The sequence below is a fragment of the Elaeis guineensis genome, chromosome 1 (genome assembly GCF_000442705.2).
Source record: "Elaeis guineensis isolate ETL-2024a chromosome 1, EG11, whole genome shotgun sequence".
Taxonomy (NCBI): domain Eukaryota; kingdom Viridiplantae; phylum Streptophyta; class Magnoliopsida; order Arecales; family Arecaceae; genus Elaeis; species Elaeis guineensis.
Window position 1 is genome coordinate 113,663,100 of NC_025993.2, and position 12,341 is coordinate 113,675,440.

Consider the following 12,341-nt stretch of genomic DNA (forward strand, 5'->3'; position numbering starts at 1 on the left):
CCATGTTTCGATCTAGTCATGACTTGATTTGATTATGTTGATTTCATCAATCGAGATATTGGACCAATCGTAATGTTGGATTATGTCACCTGATCAATTCGAATTGTACCTCATGAATTCTCTCTCCTCTAATTATCTCTCTTTACTTGATTTTATGAAATTGATGAAGAAACCTCGGTCCTATCACTTCGAATCTGATTTGATCTAATAATTAAGTCCTAATTAGATTTTGATTAGATAAAATTAGATGATCGGACCCAATCTAAATCATTGAAATATGGTATTCGTATTCTTTCTAATTATTGAAATTGATTCTGTATAGGATTGTGGATGTTTGATTATGGGATATCGCAATATGATCTACGAACAGAATTTTTGGAAGAAAATTTATAGAATTATGTGGATTTATTAGAATGCGTTCGAGGTAAGTAATGTTTCACTGTTTTTAGATTTATCGATAAATTATAATATATTTTTCTGACATGATTTGTAAAACGATGCATGAATTGGATGAATGATATTTTGTTATGAAAATATCTTATTTGAAATGTTATGATGAAGCATGATTGAACATATTGATTTCATGATGCATTATATTGATTGATTTCGATACTACATGATTATATATTTTATTATCGAAATTAGAATATGAAATATGATTTATGAAGAATTCTGATATAAGAACAATATGAATTGACAACCTGACTATGTAAAGGACCCCACCAATGGGGGCATATACGTTGGAAATTGATTTGTCCTAAGGGGTTTACGTCGCCAGAGAGACCAGCGACAAATCGCCAGAGAGACCAGCGGTTCTGAAGGACTTTGCTGCCAGATGATTCGCAGCTCACCGCAAGAAGATACGCGGTGTTATGACCCTGCCACAGGAAAAATATGGTCATAATTCATGGTTGACGAAAAGAATTGAAGAATAAAAGAAATTGAAATCTGGAAAGAAACTTGAATTTTCAAAAAAGAAATGAATTTGGCATGAGTAATGTTGCATAATTGAAATTGATTTCGAATTGATGAACTCTATATGCTTATTTTCTATAAATGATTATTTACTTAAATGCCTGATGAAATCTGTTGAAAAGTGATCATTGCTTACTGGGCTGTTTAGCTCATTACCTCCTATTTTACTATTTTTACAGATGTTGAGAAATTAAGATGATACAAGATATGAATAAAAAAGTGATCAGAAGCAGAATCTCTATACTTTTATTTTCGGTTGAAAGTCTTATTGAATTTGATGTAAGGATTATGAATCATTGTTGAATTTATTGAGATATTAAAGAAGAATTTAGATCATTATGTTTTGGATTTAATTTATTGACTACTTATTCCGCTGTTGTTTTAGAATAGCATGATAAGATACCTTGCATGCTTATGGAAAAAAAATTTTATGAGTATGCGACGGTTGCCATGATCCTCGATTCACAATCTCGGATCGGAGGTATGATACGAAGAGGTGGCAAAACTTTCTAATCCAAGCAGCTTCATTGGAACGTGTATTAGACCACTAGAGTTGTACTTTTCATTCTCACAGCTTTTCCCACGTGAAAGATAATCCAATATTTGTGTGCTTTTAATTTACATACATTTTTAACAAACTTAAAGCGTTGGCCAACATCCTCAACTCTCTTAACCCTAATAAGATGTCAATGGTTGTGAAATGATATCTATGCTCACGAATCACGATGCAAAATTATCCTTAGATCATTGAATTTCTACACATTCATTGGCCAGTGATTTTATGACGATGCTGATGCATCGCAGAATACAAATTAAGGATGCAAAGGAAGAATTCAAATCATCTATTGTTACATGTTCACAACCTATTCACAGCCAGCTGCTCCCATCCAATGAATCATCTTACTAGATAGTGATTTTGGTAATGAACCATCTTATTAGAGCCTAAATTTGGCAATTGGGTAGCAAGAGCTTGTCACTAGAGAGATTAATTAAAGCTTAAGTAGGTGATCTAATCTTTGATTCTAGTACCGGAATTTACGGGCATAATCCGGCCTAAATATTGGACATGGTTGACAAAAGTGCACAATATAGAATCGGAATTTTTTCAAAGCTAAGTGGGAGATATCATTGGCCATGATGGGCGATCATAAGAAGACAAAGCAAAGAGGATCTACGGACATTTGATAGCTCTTTTTGGCCCACCATAACGTGAATCACGGTGCAATTGAAGGATCACAGAATGAAACAGCCTTTAAATATAACAGGGAAAGCCGTATGTTACGGTGCAAAATGGTCTAAAATAATGGTTATGTCTTCCGCGTCCATCCAAATAGCAGTTATCAGGCATTTGTTACAACTTACAACGGCCCCTATGTATTGAATAATGGCCGTATTTTGTTGTTACTTGTTATTTTATCCCATAGTAGCAGATTATGGTTACTATAATAAATATTATTGCAATACATGTGCATGTGTGCGATACTCATGTAAATGCAATGTGAGCAATGAACTATTATGGGCTCCATATTATATTCAAATGCGTCGTGGTTTACAAAATGTTGTTCACAACAAGCGTAGGCAAGGTTTGCTTGTGGGTACTGACATTAGGCAATATATGTTGATTATTTTGTTCCAAAATGATCGAGCAAACGATAATTATTTGTTTTTCTCAAAAAATAGTTAACAAAGGCAAGGATAATGGGTGTCGTAGTAATAAAGTTAATGTGCGTTAGGATAAAGTAACATACATCTGACTCTTTCCAAATCTTACAATTTGAACTGCTTTTTCTCTATAGTAATAAGGTTATTCGCTAATGGTCTTGGATATGTCATGGATATATTATTGTGGTCGGTTCGCATGAATGGCGATCCAACCACCACCTTGAGATTTGAGATTCACACACAAATCTCAAGCATCACCTAACCCCATGTTAGTATGGTTTGAAAGATTCAATGCATTTTTGGCGGGCTTGGATCATGGTTACTTGGTTAGAGACATTAGATTGATGAATGATATGCTGTTTGGTTAATCACCTGATGTTTTTGTTGGTTGGTCTTATTTAATCAGCAACAGAGTTTAAGGAAGAAAAGGAGAAGCTTCCTTTCTATTTTTATACTAATTACTCCCCTTTCATGGATTCGGTGGAGTCAAAGCTCACAGTTGAGCTTTACCATCTACCATCCTTGACCCATTGAGAGGATAGGTAAATCCATCAAGTGATGTTGCCATGAAAATTAAATATTTCATTAGGGTGTTGTGCTCATACAAACATGAACAGATCCAGTATATTCATCTGACTTCCAATTGCATTTTATATTGTTGGAGGTTCTAATACTCTGCACAAAAAAAATAAAAATTACAAGACAAGAAATCATCAGATCTTATATAAAATTATGCTTCTAAACTTTTATATTTGAAGATTAATTTTTTTTTTCATAGATCCTGCAAATGTGGTTCGGATGAACAATGCCGTGCCGCATTAGCAATCCCATATTTGTATCTCATATAGGATTTGCTGATGGTACTAAAAAGATGACATGATATTGCTATTTGATTGATGCCTACAAGTTGATCATGTTCTTCCTCGCTCGAGGTGATATCTTATAAAAGATTCTTAATTAACGATCAGTGAAGGGTTGACGCTTATGTAATACTAAATAAAAGGTGATAATCTTTTCAATTACCAGTAGCAATACTTAATACATTGTATTCCCAGTCCACGCATCATAGTATGCAATATATAAAAGAATCGACAAATGGTATGAAGAACTGATGACTTCATTTGAAGCAGCATAGATGCTTAAACAAAGGAAGAAAGGACAAAATTCAAAGAGAATAATTTATTCTATGAAGATTGAGTCAAGGTCTTAATAGCACCAAGGCCCACAAATAACAAATGCTCTTCAAAATTATCATTTTCTCTTGAAGAAATTCAAAATCATCATCTCTCTCTACCAAGAAAATTATATCTGCAACTGGCCCAACTTATCTTAGACTTCATTGATGTGGAAAGAAAATATGGTTGTTGCAGTCATTATTGGCTGCTATAATATGAAAATAATGGCTTTTTCTTTTGATGAATAGTGAATAAAATAACAACAATTATTTCCATTAGAGGATTTTGCAAGAAAAATACACCTCATTTTTATTTTGCAAATTTAGTATCATTTTATTTTATTTTTTTGCAGATTCTGTGCAGTTTTTAAAATTTAGATAAAATTGCCTTGTTATATCGGTATGTTGTGAACTTCCACAGATTTTTAATATCTTATGTGCAAGTTTTGAGTAGGTTTACACATATTTGTAAAGGATAAAGTTCAAGCTCACCTAATATAATAACTAGTGTATAAAAATGATCAATAATAGACACAAATATGCAAGTACTATAAAGCACAACAAACAAATGAAATATAAAGCTAATTTATCAACAAACTCACACAAGATCCATATAAATTTTATATTGTACTAATTATATTCTAAAATCATCTGTTTATATTTTTATATAAATTTAATTCAAAACTTATGCCAACTGAACCAACTTTGTGGGTTGATGAGCTTCTGTAGAAGGGTGCCCCTAGCCCTTCCAAGTTGTTATTTTTCTTTTGAACACTGCTATATAGGTATATTGAAAACTTACTCAAATCTTAATAACTTTTACATTTCTAATGTGAATCTGCATATATAACATAATTCAAAAAAAATTATAAAATTTTTTAAATAGAAGTGCGGTAAAAAAAAAAAAAGTTAATTTATCTAAAATTCATGTAAGTTTTTTTGGTATAATCTAAAATCAACGATTCATGGTTTTACACAAAATCTATTTAAAATTTGTGCAGACTGGACCAATGCTTTGGGTGCAGATGTCATTTTGCTTTTCTTTTTTTTTTATTTCAAAAATTTAAGTCAGATATGTAAAGATAGAAAAACAATACAGAATATATAAATAAAAAAATAACTATATTTTTTTAAAAAAATTCTCTTTATTATCTAAATCTAATATATAGTACGGCCCGAGCGTGGTGGAAACGTGGTAGTGCTAAGCGTGTGGACCCCACACGTGGGACAAGGGCTTCATCCGCTCCGTGGACCTGTGGGAGGATGCGTCGTAGTCGAGCAGGACGCCAAAGCAAAGTCCAGAAAGTAGCGATCAGTGGGGCCCAGATCATGAGACTGATAGCCGGAAACTGCTCCATGGCGATTTCTCCTCAAGCTAAAAATAAGGAAGGTAATCATATTTGGAAAAAATTATTGGCACAAAAAACATGTGGTTCCAGACATGTCAGAACAACAAGTTGTACACTATATACAGTAGATTATTAAAAATTATCTTTAATAATAGTTCATTTTTTGTATAAAAAATTTATTTAACTGTTAATTTTGAAGGAAAAAATTAGATTTTTTTAATAAATGAAATGGTATGCATTTAAAAGTCTCCAAACAGCTTTGACATTAAGGCTAAATATGAAATGGATATAACACACATATATAAAGAGAGAGAGAGATTTAGGTGAAAAATATATCGATCGGATTTGCATTCGAATTCGAGCAGAACAAAACTCTACAATAAGGATCCTACAAAAATGATTCAAATCATTGAACATGATTTATTATTTCAAACTACTTTCACACAAAAAAATGATACTATTTAGAGACTCTTAGCATATGCATATTCAAACCATTGAACATGATTTATTATCTCAAACTGTTTTCACACAAAAAAAATGATACTATTTAGAGACTCCTAGCATATATATCATGAAGTAAAAAATTGAATAATTTAAATAAAATTGAATTAGATATATTTTTTGATCACTTGATGTATAGGCTAAGAGTCTTCAAATTATATAATTTTTGATGTGCAAGTAGTTTTGAAGTAGTAGATTACATCCAATAATTTGGATCATCAATATAGAATTTCATTATCAAATTTTGATCTAGTTGGATCTGAATCCAAATCCAATCGATCTTATCCAAATCTATCCATATATATATATATATATATATATATTATATTAATATTTTAAATATTTAATTTATTTTTTAAAAAAATTATTAATTAAATAAATTTTTAAAATAATATTTGCTTAATAGTAAGTGAAGGATTTATCATCTAGTCTCTTGTTCAACTATTTGTTTTGCTCCATCGAGGAGCGAGAAACAGAACTCACAAATAAATACCTAATTGTGCCATTTATTTATATCATATCTTGTTAGGCTATCAATTTTTTAAAATAAATTAAAAATTAAAATAACCTGTTCCATCTTTCCATTCTCAACCTTGATATAGCAATATAAAATTAATATTTTAAATAAAAATTAATATTAAATAATAATTTATAAATATTATGTATGTTATTAGGATTTTGCTGCAGTACTTTAAAAAATAATTTAATTTTTTTATAATTAATTTATTTTTGATTATCAGATTAAAAATAGATAATTTGAATTTTTCCATCAGCAATTAATTAGAGTACCAAATGTGTATGATTGGTGCAGTAAATACCTCAAAGATCAAGATTAAATTGAATGTCAGTTTTTTTTCTAAAAACCTTCTTGCCATCCCTCTTCTCCCAAATCATGATTTTTCGATGAGGATGGATAGTGGAGTTGGTAAAGGTCAAAAGAGGAGTTGGGGGGTGTGCACTGAGGGCAGAGGTGGAGGGATGGAGCAATAGTGTTGTCACCAAGGGCGGAGGAAGAAGAGAGTGAGGAGGGAGAGGAGGAGGTGGGGGTGTGCACTAAAGGTGGAGGAGGAGTATGGTGTCGGGGTCATCACCAAGGGTGGAGAAAACAAGAGGAGGGGAGCATGACATGAGCAGGAGGCGGCACGTTTGTGAAGGTTGTGGGAGGGGGGGCGGCATGAGCATGGGGGGTGGGTGGTAGCCTGCTGCGAAGAAGAAGAAAGAGCAGAGAGGGGGAGGAGGGGGGAGGCAGCACGGTCGCGAGAGAAGGGGAGGTCTGCGGCGGAGAAGAAAAAAAAGGGAAGGGTCTGTGGTGGAGAAGAACAAAGGGGGTGGGGCAGCATGCGACGGAGAAGGAGGGGGGAGGCAGCGCGATCGCGAGAAGATAGGGCGATCTGTGGTGGAGAAGAAGAAGGGGGAGGCAATGCAGTCGCTGGAGGGGGGTGGCATGAGGACTGAAGGGGTGGGGGCATGAGCATCGGTGAGGGGATGAGGTGTCAAAGAGAGAAGAGGAAAAATTACGGGGTGAGACAGTACTAGCACCAGGGGAATCATCGAGGGAGATGGGCAGCTCCAAGGAGAAATGAAGAAGGTGGAGGAGGATAAAAATAATAAAATATTATTTTTTTAAAAAATAAAATATAAAAAAAAGATAGTAGCGTAATATCTTAAATATTCTTTGGAATAAAAAATATTTAAAAAGTACTGTAGCAAAATCTATATTATTATATATATAAAACTTATATTCCATAAAATAAGCTATTTTCTACAGAAAAATTAAATTTAAATTAAAATTGAAAACAAAAAGTACTTTTTCACTGCCGTGACGGTAATTTAGTAGTAGCAGCTGGTGGGAACCTTCATGAGAATTTTCACTCTACAGTGGAGGGTCAAGCACGGAGTACGAGTTGAGGTGAACGCGGGTTAACAGCACGATGTCACGCCCCATGGGCTGTGGGCCCATTTTTCATGGGCTGTATATTAGCTGTCAGAAAAATAAAAAAATAAAAAAACACCATCATCGGAGCTAAAAGATTTTATTTCGTATATTTAATAGATATCATAGTTTTTGCTTGGAGTTGCGTTGTTTATATATATATATATAAAGAGGAAGCACTCTCCTACCCTTGCACCGCTCTTCGCTCGCTCGCTCGCTCTCCCTCTCTCTCTCTCCCCCTCTCTCTCTCTCATCCTTGCTGCAATTGAGTATTCCGACGGCGGCCGACCAAAGATACGGTTGGATTTTCCGTCCGAAAGTCGGCTTCCGACAGCATCCACGGCGGTTGGATTGTCTGGATTGCACGGATTCCGGCATCCTCAGCCTCATTTTTTTCACTCCAAATTACTCAGAATTCTGGTACTCTCTCTCTCTCTCTCTCTCTCTCTCTCTCTCTCTCTCTCGATTCAAGGAGAGGTTTTGGACGTCTCAGATCAGACAGTCAGGATTCATATGATCATTTTGTCGGGTCCTGGGATGAGTGGAGGACGATCTAGGAGGCCACGTATCAGTAGAGCCTTCTTGGTGTTCCGCACGGTTCATGGTGAGCCGCAATCCCGGAAGTTGGATTAACTGAAACGTGTCAATTAAATGGCCCACTGGCGAAGCAAAAATAATTATGTCAACAAGTATTTAAAGCATGTAATTTAGAGTTACCGGCATTAGTATGGCAAATTCGATTTTATATATGAAAATATTATCTTATCTCGCTGACTGGAAATTGTTTGGATTTAGGTATGTAATTCTGTTGCTAATGTTGGTTACGAAGAAAAGGGGGTTCCAAATGGGATGCTTTTTATTATTATTATTTTTTAAATATAGGTGATGAGGCACCTGCGATTTCATTAAAACTAAACTAAAAAATGATTGGAATTTTGTTTTGTTTTTTTTTTTTTTTATGAACTGGGGTCTGAAACCAATGTAGAATAAAAATATCCACAGGAATCAAAAAAAAAAAAAAAAAAAAAAATCAAATATTTAAAAATACTAAAGAAGTGTTAAAATCGTCATTGTAAATTTTGTACGGTTAACAATATATATTGCCATCCAGTGTTAGCTTTTCTATAAATATGTGTTGCTTCAAAATACTGTAGGGTTATTATGGTATAATTCATTCCGTCGAGGAGACGAGATAATCCAATGGGTGTAGCTAGTTAGTCCCATTGTTAAGTAGCTGTCTTAGTCGAAGGAGCCTCAGGTGTAAATTATGATTTTAAATCAAACATTAGGAAGGGTCCACGCGTGCAAAAAATTATGTATGGTGGTTCAACTGTACACGCAAGAGTTCATCTAAAATTGCTACATGACAAAGAAGATCTAAATTAGGTGCATGTTAAAAGAGGAAAATTTAAATTATAGGGCTCCACCAATTTAAGTTGAGGCCCTGAACCCTCTAAAATTGGGTCCGATTTTGGGGCAGCTGAGAATTTTTAGTCATTGGGCCTACTTATAGCTTTCAAATTCTAGAGCAGATGGCACAAACACAAAAATTTTCAACTGACAAAAGTGGTATCAGATATGGAAGCACAACAATAAGGAAAACTTAACCGGATTCAGATCGCATCTTTGTATCTTTGAAAGAATGATCGATCTTTCTTCCCAACATAATTCATTGGATCACATTCTGTATAAATTTAAAAGCACTCTAAATATCTTCATTTATATTTCTGTGCATATAATCCAATGGTGAATTCGTATGAAGATAGTGAATCATTTTCTGAAAGATAAAAATCCGTACAAGCTTGGCACTTATTGAATTCATTAAGCTAACGGGTCAAATCAAGAGCCGAGTTGTTAGGTGTTAGCCGAAACTTAATAAGTTAATAGGGTTCCTCCACCTTGGCTTTTTTTGTAGGGTTGTGACTTGTGAATAAGGACATAAGATACATGTCCGGTTCAAATGCATAGATTAATGAAGAAAGAAAAGGCTCGGTAAATGAGATGAGAAATAAAACAACTAAACAAATAGAGGAGAGAAGGTTTCTGGCTGGATTTATACCGTGATGGGCATCTTCCGGAAACAAAAAAGAATGGGAGGCAAGGAGAGACAGCATAGATGTTCCAAGGGGAAGGAGGCCTAAACGAGGACCAAATTGATGAGGTTTAGCAGTAAACCCAGTGCATGCTGATATAGTTTTAAGATATTTGAAGGAAAAAACGCACACATTTCTTGATCTCATTCTTTGTCCTCAGATTCCTTCTTTGTCTTCGAAGTTCTAACTCACCAATTCTAATGTTATCTTGGCATCAACCTTTTGACAGCGGTAAGAAAGAAAGGGGGTGATGATGATGATGACAGAGGTTGCTGTTCAGAAGAGAAGAAGCCATGATAGCTTCCTCCTCAGCAACATCGCTGGTGCCGACGGAGGTCACAGTCACAGCAGCAGCATTACCACCACCACCACCACTTGTAATGGCCTTACTGCCAAGAGGCTTAAAACCAGTGGTGGTGGTGGGGGAGCAGGCATGATCTCCACCAAAGTTAGTCTTCCTCCATATTTCTTCCATCTTTCTTTATGTAGTCATAGATGATGTATCCACAACTGAAGAATAGGAAGAATACTGATGGGGTTTAAGACCAATTGAGCAGGAGAAGAAAGACAAGATTGGAGAGCGAGTAGCCAAGCTGCAACAACTGGTGTCACCTTTTGGCAAGGTAAGTGTTGGATTGCCATTATTACTGTCACTACTTGGAGACTCTCTTTGCTTTCATCTGGTCATTATCCACTGATTCCTATCTAGTGATCTAAGAAGTCGAGCATCCTTTTGTTCGAGTGCAGTCGGACACGGCATCGGTTCTTCAAGAGGCCACTGGATACATCAAATTCCTCCATGATCAACTCCAGGTTCATTCCATGATCCCCTCCCATTTCCCCCATGATTTCTCTCGTTGTTTTACTTCCATTTCTCAATATGTGAATTGTTGTCATCAGGTGCTGAGTGGTCCATATATGCAGAGGACGAGGCCAACTGGAAAGATTCAGGTAAGATATCTTTGATCATATTCCTCTGATCATGCTGAAGTTAAGCACTCTTTTTTCTTCTCTTTCTTCTTGAGGAAGCTTGAGCAATTAGAAGAGATTGTGTCAAGTGGATGAGGACCACCTTCAATTCCATATTTCAAATTAAAAACCAAAATTAATATTCAGAGCATCACATTATCAATTGGCTGGAAATAAAAAGATATAGATTTATAAAAAGAGAAGGCAGGTGTATCACTTCAGTAATTTCTGCTGAAAACAAGAAAATTTTCACTAATTTCTGCCTCCCTTTCCATGTGAATTAGGAAGCTGAGCACTGCAGCCTAAGAAGTCGTGGTCTGTGTCTCATGCCGATCTCCTCTGCGCTCGGAATTGCCCGAAGCAATGGCGCTGATCTCTGGGCTCCTGCCGGTTCAATCAGACAACCATAACTCTCAAAGTTTTATCACTTACTCCGGCTGAGTAAAGAAATGGCATCATGATCATGGTGGAAGCTTTAGAGATAGATTGCAAGTTAAAATCCTAACTCTATTCATATCTAGTAGCGCAGGCTATGGTGAGGATGTAGTACTGGGCTACAGTAAAGATGTAGCATTAGGCTACAGTAGAATGCCCCGTGAGCTATACATCAACATCCTGCTGCGGGAAGTAGCCAAAGCTCTGTTATGTATTACCATTCATCCTACTGAAGAAATGGATATGAGCATATGGTTCTGATTTTTATCGCATCTTGCAGCTTAAAAAGATACAAGTGCATGGCCATTACCTGTTTGTCCTCTTTCTACCCAAAGGAGAAAAATTTAAAAGTGTCGCGTAGCTTTTTTTTCATCCCTCAATTTCCCATGGATGCCACCAAGATTTCCATGTCTTCAAACTTAGCATAGTTGTTACAAACCTTATCAAGTTTTGGTCCTGCTACATTCTCATCTGAACAACGGCTTTGCATATTTTCTTGCTGTTGATTTAATGTCAGGAAACTCTCTCTGTTGTTGGATTGTGTATCTCCAGGAAATTCACTGATCATAGAGGGTAAAAAAAAATTAAGTGAAACTTTTTAGAGCAGTTGTTCGATTTATTTTGCAAAAGATATTGAGAAAGAATGGCTCCAATTAATGGTCCCTTTACCGGGCACAAGTTAAGAGCTACAATCCCAACACAATATGTGTATCAAGTGAATTGAGAAACAAAAGTATATTTGACAAGAGTTTGGTATTTGAAGTCCTTTACATCAAAGCATATAGAGATCTGATATTAAACATTAACTTTAGCCTCCAACTTTTTTATTTTTCCATTTAAAAAAAAACCTTTAGCCTCTAAACGGTCCTAGTTGCTGCACACCATTAGCTCTTGCAAAACAATTAGCTGCACCAGCCTCTTAGCAGATTATAATAACTGCTTTGGAGTTGCTTCTGATATGGTAAGATATCCTATGGAGAATTGTCCACGGCAGCCAAAGTAACTCTTGCTTTTGATACAAGAGAGGGCATGAGGTGGTGACTAATGGGACTACCTTTCCCATTAGTCGCCTTCTCATCCAAAAAAAAAAAAAAAAGGAAGTGAAGAAGAAGAAGAAGAGAGGGCATGAGGTGCCTTATTCCTTGTGCACGCTATGTCCTGGTCTTGAAGGTTGGGAAGAACTCTTTGAATCTAATACATTATTCTTAAGCTCAACTTTTGACATCATGTATGTTCCAGCGCCAACTGTT

The 12,341-nt window shown here is 35.5% G+C and overlaps 1 protein-coding gene across 2 annotated transcripts; it reads left to right on the forward strand.

The window, feature by feature from the left end:
* Nucleotides 1-7,769: 7,769 nt before the first annotated feature.
* Nucleotides 7,770-11,360, forward strand: LOC105038624 (transcription factor bHLH153). 2 transcript variants are annotated; one of them, XM_073260233.1, is made up of 6 exons: nt 7,770-8,014; nt 9,917-10,135; nt 10,245-10,310; nt 10,435-10,500; nt 10,588-10,638; nt 10,941-11,360. In XM_073260233.1, the coding sequence occupies exons 2-6, from the start codon at nt 9,938-9,940 to the stop codon at nt 11,064-11,066; spliced, it is 507 nt and encodes a 168-aa protein (XP_073116334.1). In that variant the 5' UTR covers nt 7,770-8,014; nt 9,917-9,937; the 3' UTR covers nt 11,067-11,360. The 2 variants fall into 2 exon arrangements, with proteins under 2 accessions (XP_073116334.1, XP_029118435.1); XM_029262602.2 differs by lacking the exon at nt 7,770-8,014 and adding an exon at nt 8,635-9,755.
* The last annotated feature ends 981 nt before the right edge of the window (nt 11,361-12,341 follow it).